General features: G+C 37.4%; 2 protein-coding genes across 3 annotated transcripts in view; both read left to right on the plus strand.

Moving 5' to 3' along the window:
* LOC127881995 (uncharacterized) overlaps positions 1-19,519 on the plus strand; it is a 318,763-nt gene that overhangs the window by 64,750 nt on the left and 234,494 nt on the right. The window lies entirely within an intron of this gene.
* Positions 16,552-19,519, plus strand: part of LOC127876396 (serine, glycine and glutamine-rich protein-like) — a 4,100-nt gene continuing 1,132 nt past the window's right edge. The window contains exons 1-3 of the mRNA XM_052421639.1: positions 16,552-16,711; positions 16,966-17,085; positions 19,078-19,358. Of these exons, the coding sequence (XP_052277599.1) occupies positions 16,552-16,711; positions 16,966-17,085; positions 19,078-19,358 (561 nt within the window). The remainder of the gene's footprint in view (positions 16,712-16,965; positions 17,086-19,077; positions 19,359-19,519) is intronic.

Below are 19,519 nucleotides of genomic sequence, written 5' to 3' on the forward strand. Positions count from 1 at the left end.
AATATATTAAATCGAGCCGCGCTCTGGGAAAAAGGGTCTTAATGGAAGTGCGTAAACTGTCAGGGACGTCACTTACCGTCGTATCTTGATTTTAGTTAAGATAAGAAAATACTTCTTTTCATCGAAAAATACGTTAAACGAAGGAAGTGTCGTCCCTGATAAGGATGACTGCACAGGCTTATCTGGGACGACACTTAACACACATGCATGAAACTGCGTTTTCGGGATCGAAGCTAAATTATATAATTTGAGAGCACCAGGGCGAATTGTGAGTTATATAGATATCGTGTTTTATCACCTTTTTTCATTAAGTTTGTTATTTAAATTTTCTGCGATTTTATATTTTCTGTTCTTATGGTCTTCACTTTGTAAAATCAAATAGGATTGTTTTTAAACATGTAATACAAGAAGCAAAACGACAGGTTCACTTAAAGCGCGGCAATACGACGTTATTTCTTAAATTCTGATCTCAATTAAAACTAATATTACAGAGACTTTTTGCTGTTGATTACGTGGCCAATATTTTATCACATTTATAAAAACACTTTGAACGAAAATTTCAGAATGAATACAGTAGCGAGACGCTTGCGCACAATGGCGTCATGACGGCCATCTTTCTGGACAGGAAATGACGTCATTATTTCTAATGACGCGGATGCCACAAGCCTTGCGTCAGGTTTTGTTGTAAGAACGGATATATATATATATATGATCTTGCACGAGTTGTCATATCATACATTTCGTGATGTCATTTGACGTTGCAACGTCAGCTAAATAACAAAATACGATTGGTCAATAAACGAAAACTAAGCCAATGAAAACGCTTACAAAGTATATTGAACATGTGTTAGATAAAAATATATCTATCTAAAAATTGATGGGCCGTGCTCTATGAAAAGGGAGTTTAATGAATGTGCTTAAAGTTTCGTCTCAGATTAGCCTGTTGACGGAAACTCAACAGCAGACGAAGATGGACGACGAAACACTCAAATTTATCCGCCACAAGAGGCCGCACATGCAGTCGAAAGGCAAACGCCACGCTATGACGCCGGTAAGTGGGGTAACTAGTGTTGCATACTTAAACAATGCCATGATTTGTTTTGCTTTTTTGTGTTTGTCTTTTGTGCTGGCATATTTGTATGGCATGAAATAACTTTCCATAAAATAAAAGAACCCGCGGTGTATTAATTGTTTGCCTATGTGTCACTTTTTCGATATTAATTTGTTACACTTTAGGTCCTATTTTTAGTCGCCTATTTATATAATTGTCTCAATTTTTTATTTGTGGCATACACAAAAACAAAAAAAAAGTAGTACATCATAAAAGTAATCTATGAAAATGTCTTATAAGTCAAACTAACACAGAAAAAGAATTGCATTTTTTATATTATGGTTTCTACCACTACCGGAAACAAAACCGTGTATGTAATTTGTCAAACTACCCAGACCGCGCGACCGGTAGATCCGGCTTCCGTAGAAAAGCCATAAGACGGCGCCTCCGTCGTCTGACCCGGAAGACGAACAAGCGTCTCGGGCGATATGAACTACACCGGAACTAGCGTCTAGTGATATTGACGTAGAGTTCGTGGATAGAAGCAACCAAGGTTCGGGAAGTTCCCTTATAAAATATCACAAAAAGTTAACAGCCTCGCTCTGGAAAAAAATGGGTTCAATGCTTTTTCGTAGAGTGTCATTCTAAGAATATTAATGTTTATTTTAGACATATACGCTATTATTGAGAGCATTAACCTTGGTTTTTTAGTATCTTCAACTTCGTGTACTGCTGCCGATAGTTCGAGATTCCGGATCTACCAGAAATTACCTCCGCGCATGCGCAGAAAATACAAAACGGGTTATGGAAATACAAACGTGTTTCATATCAAACCACTTGGAAACGAATGTTACAGTTGATTTCCCCTCCATTTTTTAACGGCCCTGATTGACCCAATCGATTTAAACCTATTTGACGTTTTAGTAATTAAAATATATTTATCCAAAGTCAATCTCAACCAGTATATCCTACTTTAAACCCGCACTGTAGAATTGATTCACAATTGATGTCTGTCCATCGGGTTGTCTGTGTTTTGCGTACGTCCGGCAGGCCGTTTCTGAAACACGATTATTACAACTTCTACATATTTCGTACGTATTTTTCACTACTAAGACTATGTTTTTTAGGTTTTTGACACGAATTACGATTTTATAATTGGCTTTGTTAAAAATCTCACCTAATCTGGTTAATCTTGACAAAAATTGGTCAAACTACTATAAACTTTTTATGCTACCATTTGAAATGCTTAAAAAGAGAAACGATGCCACTTTAAAACAAGCGTCCTAATTCGTCGATTGTATTCATGATATATTTATATAGCAAGAATGCACGTTTTACACTACACATGGTATTTATTTTCAAGTAGAGGCGGTCCGAGAAATCACCATACTGATTGTATTGGTCCTTTTAACCATAACTTGTTTTGTTGCATGTGTCAGCTATGTTTGGCTGCATAATTATTACAAATTAAAAGTGTAAGTGACAGGTGTGTAAAAATGCTTGATTTCTATAAACTAAGAATAAATTACAAACTTGATAACCTTTCTCTTCTGGTAAGACTTAACATGTTGGTATTGGTCTTCGATTATATATGAGGGAGACAACTGCAGCGAAGACTTGACTAATTTCTTTCAACGGTTTCCTTTCCTAGAAATTAATGAAGTTGAAATACAAAATGATTGATTTATATCAAACCCGCTTGTGGAAAGCTCGATAAATCAAGCACAATTGTTTGCGTGTGTTGATTCTAGATTGTGCGTACTGAGAGCGGTTCAGTGACCATAACTTTATCAAAATAACTTACCAACAATGTTTAAAATGAGGCAAGTAATGCCCCTTGTAACACCCGTCTCCCTATCGGCATTGTCAATGTCATACATATATGTCAAAGGTCAAATTTTGGCATTGAACAGATTGTACGGACTTACTTTTTTCGTTTATCATAGCATTTTATAATATTTTTTATCGCAGATGTTCACCACGGGGAACCCAAGTCTTGTAAACATACAAAAACGTTAAGGTTACACTTAAGATGTGAAAAATCAATTATAGTCATGATGCTCCTTGTTAAATAATAACGAGCATAATTCACAAAGAGATCGACATTTTTCTCTTGTTTTAAATAAGGTTGTCTTCTGGTTTCGTTATCCTTTAAATGAGTATCGTTCTGGTAAAAATGGGCTTAATGCATTTGCGTAACGTTTCATATGGGCACTGTGCAGTCTGCACAGGCTTATCAGAAAACGACACTTTCCCCTGGGATTTCGTTTAGAAGAGCCTTTCTTTAAGCGAAACATTCGAATACAAGCGCAAAGTGTCATCCCTGATAAGGGTGTGCGAACTGCATAGGCTAATCTGGGATGCCAATTTACGCACATGTATTATAAGCCCAGTTTAACCGATACGAGGATCAATTAAATTTAAACATGTGATATACTGCAGTCAGCACTTTGAAATATTGTCGGTGTCCGACAAAACCGGATGTATGAGTACGCCGGAACCGGAAATGACGTCTGAATATTAGGATGAAATTGACCGGAAGTTGTATGTTCTATTAATGTAAAATGTAAGTGAACAGTTGGTAAATTATTACTTTAAAAAACGGGTCAACATGGGTCTGTATAATATATTTATTATAAACTTATATATAATATATTTTCACAGATCGCTTTGTTCAGTGAAGAATGGGATATCACTTCTCAAATTTTAATTGGAGAGAATGCAATAGATTTGGATGACGTGCCACGATGATATGATTCTTCTGCGTATCAAAACAGGAAGCGGTCCAAACGACACTAATATACATATTTTTTCTTCAACAAAACAAACAAAAACAAAAATACAACAACAACGGAAACATTTTTTACTGTTGATCAATTAGACTTTAAATCTTATCACGGGTTAACTGTTGATAAAATAGTTTAACCTCTCATACCACACACACTTTTTTCAGACGAATGCAGACGTTCGAAACCCAACTCTGTGATACCGTTGACAATATACTGCTGTAACTCGGTCACGTGCCGTCAGTGCCTAGCAAAAACGCAAACGTAACCACATAACGTAGCACTAAACATCTGGAAGACCCCGAAAGAACGTCAGATCTCCTTCACTCGGACGCTTATTGTCCAAATAAACAAGGAGCAAAATTGATAAAATCGCATATGTAGCTGATTTGAATTATATAAAGCATATGACTTTAATTTTATTTTCAATATTTGCTTCAGACCAAGACATTGGATAAAGTGCTGCGAATGCTTCTGTGTTATTATATTTCCGCTGTGTTCGTCTGTCTGACTTCTTCCATTGACGGCATTACATTTGCTTGGGACTGACATATTTTAAACTCATGTTCATGAAACGAACAATTTCCGGCAAACTCAGTTGCACGTAAATGAGCTAATATTTAGCAAAGTTCGATCTCCAGTCGACATGCCCGCTTAAAAGTTCCGAATCAGCGTAGATTTATGCCGATTGGCGGGATATGACAGGAGTTCCGGATGTAGTGACGTATCGCTATCATGGCTGGAAATGTAACAAATGACGCATGTATCTGTGGTATTACAAGTGTCAGCGGACATGCCTGCGTTCTGTGGACTCTGTAACCTTGCTCAAGGCGAGGACTTGCAATGTGTAGAGATGCAACGTTGACTGGAAAGGGCGTATAGCATACTGAAATATTAATCGTTTTTGTTGAAGTGTTCGTTAATTGTGTAAACGTTTAGTAATAAATAAATAAATGATAATACTTATGATAATGCTTATTATAATAACAACATAATCAATAATAATACTAATAAGTATTATTATTTCACCGTTTATTATTACGATAATATGCCTTTACATTTGACCTCTGTGAGTGATATCTCCAACTCACGTATATGTGGAATATTGTAAGATCAGAAAGCTGGGTCGTTACACTGCGAAATTACGAGAGATAACGAACGATTTGTGTTTGATGGGTTTTTCATCTGTACTTGTATTCGAAACCATAGTTTTTGATCTTTATCCGGAACCATATATTTAAAGTTTTAGTAAAAGTGAAAGTGGATTCAAAAGAAGTTTACCGATTTACAACCTTTTTCATATTTTAGTTCCAAAAGTGCTTGATTCTTTATCTACGTTCATGAATGAAGGTACCAGACTGTGACTCATATTTTGTGATTTAAACCCTTCACGAGTTTGATATGCGTCTTTACTTATCGCACTGTACCTATGAGGCACATATTTTGAACATATTGTATAATATAACAGAGCGCTCTCAAGAGCCTTTCGAAATACGCGATCATGTCGTTCCTACTCATATTCATTGTCGTTATAGGAATTGACTTCATGTTCTCCAACAGAGTAAAGAACCGTGTCTTTTGTTACTTTTCCAACAGTTCACAGCTTAAATTTATAAGGCTTGAATTGACGGAAATATACTTTAAGTTTTGATCACACAAATACGATTGAATAAATCGTACAAACACGTTACTTTTTTATAAGTTTAGATCACGGAACTTTCATAATTTTAGCCACAGAATGTGTATTACAAACATTAACAGTCATGACGGTTGCAAGTTGAAAAGGTTATTGATGTACTCATTTGCACTGGGGGCTGACGAGGTCAAAGCGTAGTCCGTTTCGCTACGACGTCGGGTATATGTTTTACTACGAAAACATTGTTTAAATACACATGACATAGAGAACGGATTAGTCGAAAATTGTGTTTAAAACGGGTAAGATTATGCTTTTCTAATAACAAAACTCTGAATTTAAGCACATTGACATTTCATAGGTCTGTTACATCAAATTATAATCCAAGATGTGTCTGGTTTATGCGGTTAAACCTGAAATATACCGCTGATTTATCAAACCGAAGTCAAGTTTAACTTAAAAAATGCAATTAAGGTTTACAACTGTATTTAATTTTACAATATCCATATTGATCTATGTATCGTTAAGCCACTGGTGTGTATAGAAATGTGTAGGGTGACCCAGTTATCAGAAATAAAGGCTAAATATTATTAATAGGCATGATCATGTCTCTGACAGTATACGTATATGCCTCGCTACGACAACGCTTTAGCGTGTATGCGTTTCTCACAGAAGACGTATTGGTTATCTCTCAAAGGCAAAATAAAGAACAGTTTTGTTTTTTAATACAGAGTCATAAAGTGGTTGGATGTTTCCTTTGAGGAAGAGGTAGTAACAACGGCACAACATGACCCGAGACGCACAGTCGACATGGAAATGCACATTATTAGTACATAATTAAATTCACGACTAGGCCAAAGGAAACGATTAAAATCGAACATCCATATATAAGATGACAGTTGAGAGTCGAGAACCTAATGTCGTCGGTCTCAATAATAATGACGCATCTTCAACTTTTGACAATCCCATATACGTTCATTTTGATAGAAACCGACGATAGGTTTCAGCATACGGTACTCTTTATCAAATAACATTCGATTCTCGTTATCCCCAACTCGCTTATCTCGAAACTCTGCTTATGTCAAAGTAAATCCCATGTCCCAACTTCGATCATTATTGATCTCATACGGATTATGATTTTTGCATCTATATATCAAAGCGATTTTCTTGAAAATCGGTTATCGTCAACTAATTTTGAGATGAATTTCATGTTCGTATACATAGTTTTACCTGTAAAATCCACTCCTGTAACAGCCGTAAGGTGTGGAACGTAGGACCCCAATGGCACAAATCCGCAATTGCCTAATCAATATATTGTTGTAAAGGTGTGGCAGTGGGTTTCTGTCACAGGTTATTGTTTACTGCGTACATAACGGCCGGTAAATTTACATCGTGTTACAATGCGATTAAGGCCCAGTCTCACTATGATGCCGGCGGAGCCCCAGTGCGTGATCAGGCATCTACCGGGATGAACCGGGGCCCTACCGGGATGAACCGGTGCTCCACCGGGATGAACCGGTGCTCCACCGAGATGAACCGTGGACGACCGGGGACAACCGGGGCTCCACCGGGAAAGTATTAAAATGTTTAATACCTCCGGGATGAACCGGAAGTCATCGGGTAGGACCGGCAACGACCGGCGTGGCACCGGGAACAACCGGGACTGCACCGGGAACAACCGGGACGGCACCTTAGCTCCACCGGGGCCCAAAAACACCCCGGCAGAGCTACGACAACGCCCCGGTGGAGCCCCGGTGAATGCCGGCAGAGTCCCTTTATAGCTACGTTACATAAGTAAACCGGTGCTCTGATGGTGCCGTCCCGGTTGTTCCCGGTGCAGTCCCGGTTGTTTCCAGTGCCAAGCCGGTCATTGCCGGTCCTTCCCGGTAACTCCTGGTTCATCCCGGAGGTATTAAACATTTGAATACTTTTCCGGTGGAGCCCCGGTTGACCCCGGTTAAACCGGGGCGTTGCCTCAGCTCTGCCGGGGTCTGAACCGGTATAGCCCCGGTGAGTGCCGGTGTAGTGACGGTATACCGGGGCTCTGCCGGGACTCTGCCGGGACTCTGCCGGCTTTCACCGGGTTCAACCTTTTCGTTTGGATGTTCATGCGCACAGTGAAGCACGGCATCTTTTGCACTGGGAAATGGCAGTCTGCAGTTACTGCAAACTGCATATGATATGTCCTGAAATGGATACAGTAACTTCGTTGAGCAACCTATACATTATATTTGTACTTCGTTGCGCAACCAATACATACTCTGTGCGAAACCTATACATAAAGCGACTTGTAATTTCGTTCGAAACAAACCATTTGAATGATTAAAATACATGTTCGTAACCTGTTTTTTACTTTGAAATGTGTAATGTACACTGAATCAAAGTAACATGTAGTTTTATTTAATTTAAGTTACATTAATTGGCTATTTTAACAGAATAACCACCTTATGCATTGCTTCAAATCAAAATATTTCGATTTTAGCTCAAAATAAACTTAAAGGTTGCAACTATGCGCATTTGTTATTAGTTTTTATTGATAATAAGTACCTACCATTACTGGATGTTCCGTTCTCTAATCCATTAACACCAGAAAAGATGAAACTCGCCTGATTAAGTAGTGTATTTACACAATGTTTTCGTAGTAAAACATATACCTGACGTCGTAGCGAAACGGACTACGCTTTGACCTCGTCAGCCCCCAGTGATTTGGTAAGGCTTGACTTGAACAAAACTTAATACTTGAAGAAGTCCAGGACTTGTGTCAAAATAAAAAAACAACATGATCATTGCTTTAGATTTTGGTACTAACGTTTTTAACAGCATACAAAATTATACTGGATGCAGCCGCGCAGTATAGTCGGGACCACATTGTCCGCTATCAAATCGGGCGAGGTTGTGTGATCTTAATGGCGGACATGGTAGCTTCTGAACAGACTGCGCAAATGGCTGCTCGTGGCATTTGATCCATGTTTGCAGGCGTGGACACAATTATAATCTTATATGATGTCTTGTAGTTCCAACACCTTCATTGGCCACTTAAATTATGTCGGGATCCAGCATAAACATGCTCTTGTGAACGACATACCTCTCACTCACGACGATAGTTAGTATAAACCCTTGTACTGTTTTAACCTTATTGTAGCTCGATTGCATCGAAAGCCTATGGCTTATTGGGAAGCTATATGGCCCACTTCATTGAAAAGAACAGTACTTGGTGTCTTTTGGGGGAGATGTAAGGAAAGCTGCGATCTCAGTGGCTAGGCAGACATATCCACTTCACCACAGCGAAATTTAGAAGGTTTAAGCTAATACTGGTTATTGCTGATTACAGATACGTTTATTAAGTTAGTATCGGAAAAAACATATACACGAGCCCTGTCGAGTAGTTAAGGGTTTAGTGACGAGAAAATAAACTTACCTGGGTTCAACATTGACCTGGTATTTTATTTATCCCATCGTTTTTCGTTTTTCTATATGTACTCTGATCAATTGTGAGACTGTAATCGATGTTTCATTTAACGTAAGCATTTTGAACGTGGCGTACAATGAAAAAATACATACTTTTTTGTCAATTAGTATCTTTAATTAATCATTAAACTTGCCTGCTAAATCCGTATAAGCTTTAACATTGGGTTGCTCAAAATAACGCTGGCTTTTAACGGCCGGTTTAACGACAGTTTCTGCCGTAAACTTTAATTGAGGTTTAAAGCACAATAAAACAGTTTATCGCTAGGTTTCAACATGGCTTCTTCGCCGCCCGTTTCCCCTTTTATTAAATTGAATGATGCTGAATTTTTATAAACTTCAGAACTTATGACATGCTGTTCGTTGGCCATAGCTGCCTCTGGTACGGTCCCTTCACCCGTTTTTTTTTCTTTCAAGCTTTTCCTGAGTAACAAAGGCCTTACATTCCCTTTTAAGTTTTGCCACTTGTTTCTACATTCATCAGCACTTTTCATCGCGACCCCTTGTGAAGAAATCCCTTCTGCTTTCTTTAGCCATGTTTCCTTTTTTGTTTTGTTACTCAAAGTATTTGAAAACTTATTAGTAATTATTGCAAAAAATTTCTCCTTTTTTACAAGTTCTTCACATTTGAGAGTTTCAATTGTACTAAAATTCACATTGCGTTTTTTTTTCTTTTTATTTCAGGAAAAGAATTGTCTGCTAAGTTTTAGGCCATTTTGGATAACAGGAACAGGAAGTGAACATTTGGAATGGATTGTGGGATTTAACACTGACGTAAAAGTTTAAACGCTGCGTTAATTAACGTCAGCGTTAAAACTGTTTCAGCAACATAAAGTTAACGGCTGATTAAATGACGCTGCGTTAGGGTACTTAACGGAGGTAAAGCTTAATGGTAATGTTATCTTAAAAACGGTGCTGTGAGCAACCCGGCCCTGGCCTTGTGGATTCTAAATTACAGGTCAGATATCAGTAATGTAATAGATCCAGGTCATATTTTAATAAACACCTGGGATTCAGGTTGGTAATAGTGCACTATTCCAGGTATTATAAATACAACAAGTTGTCCCATTGGAATAATATACAGTGTCTCATGTTCTCTTATAGAAATAAACAACTTAACTTGTCACTCAATATATCAAGTTGCGTTGTATTCAATTATATGCGTAAAATTGTCATTCCTAATGGATCAAGGTAAAACTACATTTTAAGATTTTATCCATTAAATTTGTATTCGTATCCGAAAGAATTCAATATTCAAAGTAAACTTCCCTTAAATGTTTATAAGGCCAGTGATCTAACTTCTTTGGAAAGTGTCGACATCGCCAGTTGTCACATAGATGTGGATGCATGCGAACTATGTCAGATTTCGTTTTTGGTAGCCACATAACGTCACATGCGTCAGCATAAGGCGGATAGCTTGTAGACGACACATTGCATATTGCAGACACGTGCAAATCAAGTGTAAAAATACTTTCGTACAGAAAATGTGAACACAACATAAAGCATAAGTGTGTTGTGCAAATGTAAAACGAAACGTCAGTGTCAGGATTTATGACAGTAATACCCTATCTAACGTGTTGCACTATTTTTTATATTGTTAGATGTTAATACAAATTTATTATACGTGCGATTGATGTTCAATGTTTACTAGAACGAGGACATGGGGCGCTATGCGTCTGAGTTGATTATTTCTGGTCTTAGCTAATGGAACTAATGAGACTCTATAATCTAGTTTCCAGGAAAATGGGACCGGTAATTATTAGATTTACCTGTTTCGAGTATATTAGGAATCGGTGGGACTTAATTTACTCGTGTCTTACCTTTCACAAAAACGGCGCTTGCCAGGAAATGGGCAGTTCTGAGGATTTAGAGTTCGACAGATGCGCCATGAATGCCGATGTCAACATACATAGCTCTCTTGACAGATTCGACGGGGAAGGTTTCCACCCGGATAATATAAACGACTACATTCATGGGCCGCCACCGCAATGGCTTATTTATTATTCGAGGAATAAACCAATAGGGTTAAGAAAACCGCTTTGTTTACCGATGTGGTTACTAATGATTTACTTGAACAAATCACATACAAAATTCCAAGTACAGTTTTCCCACGGAAACGGACTCGAGAGTGCCTAAATAAGTCTTAAGCGTTCGATGCAACTGGTGCGAAAGTAAGTTTAAAATAAGTTGGCCTTCGTTTATATCACATTTATTGTTATATATAACGTATCCATTATAATATAATTCAGTAAAAGCATGCCAGGATTTTAAAATGCGATGAGTGCGTATTAATTATTGTTTTACTGCAATGAAATACATGTTAAAAATCGTTTTTTTATATTTAAATTTTGTTTTAATTTGAATGAAAAATGTACACTTTTTGTTAAGGGAGGTTCGGCTGAATGTGTGCCCGAAAAACGGAAAATCATGTGACCGTTTATGTCTAAATTTGGCATCCAGCGTGAATATTTATAGAAAATAAAAGGTTACTGCCTGCTTCGTAGTATATTAGAATAAAATAAGCCTTTATTTTACTCGTGCCGAGCCTCATATATTACACAACTTTTAGGCAGTTATCTGTTTTCTTTTTTACGTACATCTACGTCCCACATTTTATAAGAAATAAGGAAAGGTAATCGCGGCGACGCTGCGTTTAATTAAAATAGTATACTGTACATACGAGGTCCGTTGCTCTACCCTGCTCTATTAAATACAAACTATTAAATACAGTATTTTGAACGTGCATTTCAGGGTTCCTTTGTTCTGCAGTCAACTCAGCGTCACGTGGCATAGGATGGAGACTCGTGACATGCTCGTGTTTATCACCTGCTTTACAAGACTCGCGTGTACGGGCGCAACATGGCGGCCTCCTACAAGAAATTCTTCTCATACAACAAAGTCAAGACATTACCGAACGGAGTTCCCACCATGAAAAACGTGTAGTATTAGAAAATTAGCATATTTTCTCTTTTTGTAGGGAGCATTCTCAGTATCGTTCCTTAACCATTGTTACCTCGATGTTCAAGTATGGCCACAAAAATTTAATACATAGCAACTGATATTTGGTCGTTATATGGAGCACCCATAAATCGTTTTGTTAACCATTAAACTTGCGTGTATATGTGTATCTTTATAATCTTGAATCTTTGGCATGGATGCATTACATTATTCAATTCGATAAGCTGTTCAGAAGTAAATTTATAGTTAAGGATGAGAGTGTATATTTATATTAAAAAAGGCGTCGTGCATGTTTCTATAATTTCTTTCATTTAAAATGTCATACAACTCCCCGAAACACCCTATCACTTGTATCCAATTAAAACACATGACGTTGCATAATAAAAAATGAATGATGCTTTGTAAATTAAAATGCTCATTATTTCATTAACCTCTGCACATTCATGTCATCAGCAACACAACATGTGGGTACCTAAAAAATGTAATGTACACAGACTAAGTAGAATAACGTTCAGAGCACGGTGTTTGTAATCTAGTGATTGGCGCTTGATTTCACAAACAAGTGTATTTGTCGTTGAAATTGTTATATGCCAAAGATGAAAATGGCAGTTATTAAGATTATAATAATGAGAAAGACTGATGATGACGACTGATGATGAAGATAAACATTTGTGATTATTTCTATGATGATGATGGTGATCATTATAACACACGCTATGGTCATAACGCTACTTCTATTGCTGCTGATTATAATGACGAGGATTAGAAAGCGGAGAAAATAAAAAGATGGTTTCTTGTGTATTTGAATCAATTCGTCGATTCGTAATATTTCGGACACGAGTCGGATTAATTTAAGATCCCAGAGAAGCTTATGTTATTTTCTATTTTTATTTTTTCTAGTTTATATTTATAGCGAGACAAAAAAGCGTTTAATAGTTACAAACAACCATAACCATAACCAAAATAGATTAAATGAACTGAATTTTACCTTGCATAATAATAAAATATATGTGTGATCTTTTCCGGTTACGCCCTTTGAAATAGTCCACAACAATTATATGCAAAAGCATGATTACAAGACAAAATATCGCTGCATACTTCGATAGGAATTTATTCAGAATTCCAATAGCGATTCACTCAAAAATAACTCTAAAAGTATTTTTCTGAGTGTTCGTATGGAGCTTAATCACCATGTATTGTTTCATAAAATCTGTTTTGCTTTCATGATTAGTTGAAAATAATCACAAGGAAAATATACGTATTATTGGTGATACCGGAGCTTTTTTCCGAATTGTCACCCTTAAAACAGATAAAGGAATACACTCAAAACACGAAACGATGTCACCGAATTACGATGCCAAATTGCGATAATTATTTCATGATTGCGCATCGGAATTTCGCTTTGCAGTTTTGCTTTTTGACTTGGTTTCTCGTGCTTATAATATATAAAACAACGAGTGGCCTTAACGGAACACAAAATCGGAATGCAAATGATAGAACACAAATATTAAAAATGTATCACATACATGGAAATGTTAAGTATATATTAACGTTTAAGAAACAAAAATGGATTGTATTATATAAACTTTGCATTTTCCAATACTATTAATTTTGGAAAAAAATCGACTGCTTATTTTGATATTTGAACAACTTTAAAGTATTGCAAATATAATATTAATCTAAGCAAACACAGGTAATGACATTTAAAAAAAAACTAGGAATATTTGTGTACAAATCCTTATTTGACATTTTAAGCACCAGCTGTCAAAGATAAGCTGCCAACCACCCAGCAGTCATTGGACGGTTTAATAGCATACATACTTTCAAAGCCGTGCAATCATAGTAACCAATCGGATGATGATCTATGCACCTTAGTCTCGCTCTGGGGAAACAGGGCTTAATGCTTGAAGTCCGCCCAAGCTAATCAGGGACGATACTTTCTTCCTTACCTAGATTTTCGCTTAGAAGAGACTTAGTTAAACGCAAAATACCATAACATTGGCAAGTGTCGACCCTGATTAGCAATATCGGACTGCACAGGCCAATCTTGGACGACACTTTACTCCCGCGCATTAAGCCCCGTTTTCCCAGGACGCGATACAAAAAAATATATTAAAATTTCTCCTTGTTAGTTTGTAATTTAGCCGTCGATTGGGTGGTCGGTCGGTAGGTTGGTCGAGCATTCGGATGGTCTATCCGAAGACATATCATTAATAAATGAATATATAAAGCGTACATATATATTTCTTTCAGCAAAATTCATTTGTATTTTTGCTCAAATAAGGTTGAGATATTCGTTTATTGACAGCGATATATGCTAATTAATTATGCTAAAACACTTCAATATGAATCTACTTATTTATTCGATTATGAACTTGTTTATCTATCAAATGGCGACTTTTCACGGTTATCAATTTGACCCATATCCACTCTCTGTCGTTGTGCACATAGAGAGTTACATGAAGGTATTAAGGTCATCCGTCTGACACACCTGCCCCCCCCCCCTCCGTATCTCTCCGTATAGCGCAATCAGAGGTGGACGAACAAGGTCCGACCAGCGAATTTGAAATCAGCGGTATTTTTGATAAGGGCACTGTTTTATTTACCATCATACGACTAGTTATAGTTACGACTGAATTGAGTTATTTTAAATTCTACATTAACGATAGGTTTGTTCCTGTGAGTTATGATATTAAAGAAATGGTATCGTCATTTATGGTAACTTACCTTTTTCCAAACTGTTGGTTCATTTTTTCACAAATAAAGTAATATTAATTCCTTATCATGTTAACATGTTCTTTGCAAATGTATGTGTTTAGGTGATGTACTATGTACACGTCTTAAATACAATGTCTGTCTGTCATTTAAGACATTAATGCAATTAAGTATTTACAAATGTCAGAACGTAACATGTTTGCGCCTTTAAGGGTTATTTCGATGTGAAGATCGTTCGATCGTGAACATTCCTGCTCAGGGAATATTTCTGAGATATTTCATTAAGAAACAAAGTCCTTAGTCCGTATTATTTAAGTTCAGTTACGATTTTATTTTGTAGTGTCCAAAAAACTAGATAAAGATGAACATAGTTACGGCCAGTTTTAAATAAAGGACGCGTGGAAGACACAAAGAATTGTTTAAATACAATTCTGACCTTAAGTTATTTTAGATGATTAAAAAACGTTTAAATTGAGAAAGAAAAAATCATCATAGCGTAAATACTTAAGTTTAATAACATGCACCACAACACCAATTTATAAACCCTTACGAAAGAATTTCAAAGTACTGAAATTATTTATTTAAATGTCTATTTTAAGTTAAGCATCTCTAAATAATTTAGGTACATGTCGGTTATTACATATTATTAACAGCAGATTCGTAGCAATTCAAATTTTGATCATATATTTGATATCAAACATTTTCCTACAGTTCAACTTCAGTCGCGCTTTCGGAAATCCGATACCAGTGTTTACCAGAAAACGGACCTGTATGTTATAATTTAAGCGCAAACAGTCGAAACAGTCGAACCAAGATAGGGTAAAATATCACTAAAACTAACCGTAATCTGTATGTTTTATTCGTGTAACTGTCACGGACTGCCATTTTAAGAACACGGGTTGAAAAAGCCTTCTTTTACGCCCATATTGACAGAAAGCCGCGTTAGTTTAAACCTATTTATTTTAGCTCGATTGCATTGAAAGTACTTACTACTTATTTGAAATGCTCTCGAGTCCGTTTCCTGGGCCTAGAACCAGTACTTGGTGTCTTTTGGAGGAAATCTAAAGAACGCTCCCACAGGGGATCGAACCCGTGACCTCCCGGTCGCTAGGCGGACACCATGTCCATAACACCACGGCGTTGATAAGCCTTTACTCAATTGAGGTTAATATGGTAGACATATGAGCTTCTTAATGCATATTTAGTAACAGTGTTCTCAAACATCGGACAGCCCTTTTATATTTTACGTTTTAGGAAATGACGTCTTTTGCAAAATAGTAACACGCGCGAGGTGCAGCGCTGTTTTAGTGCCAATAATAATGACATACTAGTACTAGTAAGTATTCTTGACACTGTTATTCACAAATGGGTCATTTGGGCGTCGATTTTGATTCTACTTATTTGGACTGGTACAGTGATGCTTATACTGTTTTTGTTTTGTTTTATGGAGTGCTGTAATTGTGAAAATTTATCGTTATTTTTTTAATAAATAGAACTTGATTTTATCCCGGGCCCGTATTCACCAAACAATTCTTAGACTTTCGCATCATTATTTCAACTAAACGTATTTTAGCTATTTTCAAAAGGATATGTATTATGTATGACGTTTGCATTAAAAACAAAACTTGAGTTAACTTAGAAGATTAAGATCGATGTTATTTACTTACACGAACCAGTTGTACTTCCGATCAGGGGCGACACGTACCGAAAGTGCAACGACACGTGCATGTTGTCGTGCAACGATGGCTACACACTAACAGATGAGACTGGCTGTCAGACGTGCGCATGCGTGGATTCAGAGCCGTGTAGAATTATCACTTGATCTGTGGTAATGTTGGTGATGATGATGGTGGGGTGAGTTTTATTTTGAGCGGGTAATGTTTGTGGAAGTGATGATGCTGGCGAAGAATTGTAGAAGGATGAGAATAGTAATGATTTTTATGATGGTGCCGATTGATTATGATGTAGGTGGTGGTGCTACTGCTTCTGAGGCTGCTTCTAATGATGATGATAAGGTTGATTATAACCATGTTGCTCATGATGTTGACGATGATTATGAAGATATCCATGATGATGATGATGATGATGTGTCGGTTGATGATGGTAGCGACGGGAATGCTATTGTATTTGATGATTATGATCATGATGTCGGTTCTGATAATGATGATGATGATGGTTATTATTATTATTATTATGATGATGATGATGATGATGATGATGATGATGATGATGATGATGATGATGATGGTGATGCATTACATGTTTAAGCATCTCCACGAATACCATTGTAAGATCTTCGCAACAGTCCGCGTCACAGCAAAATTTGGAACAAACTACAAATGAACCAACCACTTCAGCATCCGGTATGAGCTCTTCAAGCGGAAACGGGCTCTCATTATCCGGGAGCGGTCACGGCGCAAGTGCTGGAATAGACTCTTGGGGATCTTGTTCAGGAACCGGAGGCAGTGGCGGGAGTGGTGATCCCTGAAATGCAGCGTCGGTTGGAGACAGTGACGGGAGCGCTTCAGTTTGCGGGATGGACGCATGAGGAGCTATTAACGTCGTAAGCGGGGCGTCTTTTAGTTGTTTCGGGCCAATGTGTCCGGGAAGCGAAAGTACTGTTATTTCGTTTTTTGATTTAACCTCATCAACAAAATATGAGGCTCGTTCTTGTAAAACGGAGTTTAATGCATAAATGATGTTAAAAGGAGTTCGCGCATGCTAATCAGGGACGACAGTTTCCGCTTTTAAGGAATTTACTGTTTAAAAGAAGTGTCTTCTAGACGAAATTACCAGTCTTGGCGGAAAGTGTCGTCCCTGTCTTGGCGGGAAGTGTCGTCCCTGTCTTGGCGGGAAGTGTCGTCCCTGTCTTGGCGGGAAGTGTCGTCCCTGATAAGCCTTTGCGGACTGCACATACTAATTTGAGACGTTTATAAAGCATATGTATTAAACCCAATATTCCAAAAACGCGGCTAATATAGTGTCCATCGTTTGGTCGAGGGGTTCCGAGTTGTATCACCGCTTTCATAAAGAAATGGGTTTAGCATTCAACTAATTCAATAGTGTCTTAATGCGGCAAATTTTAAAATACACTCATACGGTGTTTTAATAAAAAGACAAATAACAGATGACCCCGTTGATGGTTTTCTTATCAAAATTCTCAATATGCGTGGATGACATTTTGTACTTCATGTTATGGTATAACACATAGGCAACGCCATTGTCTTTATTTCACTATAAGTTTTGACCTGTTTATTTACATGCCCACACGTAATGGGAAACATGATAAATTGCACATGTCCTTCCGTCCGACCACCCGTGGTTAAACGATTGAATAACATTAATGTGTAAATGAATGTAAAGAAATGACTTATGTGTGCGACGACTTTTTGAAGAATACTCTCAATTAGTTTTGTGTAATATGTATATTAAAGCGGGACTGCACGAATTTTATATGTGTTAAATGGTAATAAATTGATACAAAATATGTTACAAGAACACAAAATAAGCAAGAAAAAAAGTATACATTGAAGACCAATTTCATAAAATGCAGCAAAGACAGATTAGCTCCCCGAGCCGATTGTGACGAAGATATTTCGTACATATGTTCCTACAATAACCGAAGCATTCGTCTTTTTTTTATGAGGATCGGAGTTAGGTAGTGTTTGTGTGTCGTATAAATAGATATCGTTGCCGGAAATTAAAATGATCCGTAAAAATAAATTTAGATTCACATCGTTCATGCATGATATGCATGCTGTCGAATTTGACTATAATACAGACATTTTCGATTTCAGAATAAAATATCTGGCTTATTTCGCATTTTTCGACACATGTTCTTCTTAACTTTTATCTTAATTTATATTGAAATATATATATTTTTTTACACATTTTATATAAATTCACAAAGATTTGACACAATCGCGCAGTCCCGCTTTAGGAATCACAAAACACGCACATTTAATGAATACGTACATTATATATGCACTATTTTAAGAAAATATTACGCATCCGCAAATCGACGTTATAAAACCTTGAGTTAATCTCTTAAACTTCTATATTGCATGACCTATGTATGTTTAATTGAACATGTATTTCACAAGTAAAATGACTTAAACTGTGTCTATGCAGTGGCCTTATGTGGGGAAATTGATGAATTGAGGTCATTTTCGAGCGTGCGATGCCTACGAAGTGAGTTCGGATCATAAATTTCGCTTGTATCGTTCGTCCGTCCCGCTTCTTGGGCGGAGAATAAATCGAAACGTGATATAGGAGTCCAAATCATACTTCATGCTATGAAAGAAGGAGCTGGATGGAGTTGCAGGAAGAATGACTCTTAATGGATAAATCCGATTTTTTAATGTCGCCAGGATAATGAAGATGTTTTTTGTTCCATATTTTACAACAAATTTTGTTTTAAGATGCCACATGGAGCGTAAATACACGAGCACTGCATTTCTTCACTACAGGCGGCATCAACCCGATGTTTCCGGTAGTTAGTGGAAGCGGTAATGGCGACTGCATGGGCCCGTTCTGTATGGGCGCCAGAAATGGCGGCAGTGGAGGAGCCAGAAGTGGCGGTGGGATGATGGGCGGACCCAGGGGACTGAGAGGTAAATATTGGCGTCCGTTCCTGTTGTTATTGCTGGCCGGACACGAAATTCGCCATAGGTTGTCAAACTTTGACGTCATCGAGCCACGCTTTGCAGCTGGGAGAGGCATCTCCGGGGAACTAATATACGCATGTCTGGTTTGCTCTTCGGATAGAGGGATGTCCTCTGGTTTTTCCGGATCTCCGCCCAACAGCACACCAAAATTACATATACAGTGACAATAACTTAATTGCCGTAAATTGCTGCTTTAATGCAGTATTCGACCAAACGTCCTTGTTTGTAGAAAGTAAATGCAGTC

This window comes from Dreissena polymorpha, chromosome 1, assembly GCF_020536995.1.
Source record: "Dreissena polymorpha isolate Duluth1 chromosome 1, UMN_Dpol_1.0, whole genome shotgun sequence".
Lineage (NCBI taxonomy): Eukaryota > Metazoa > Mollusca > Bivalvia > Myida > Dreissenidae > Dreissena > Dreissena polymorpha.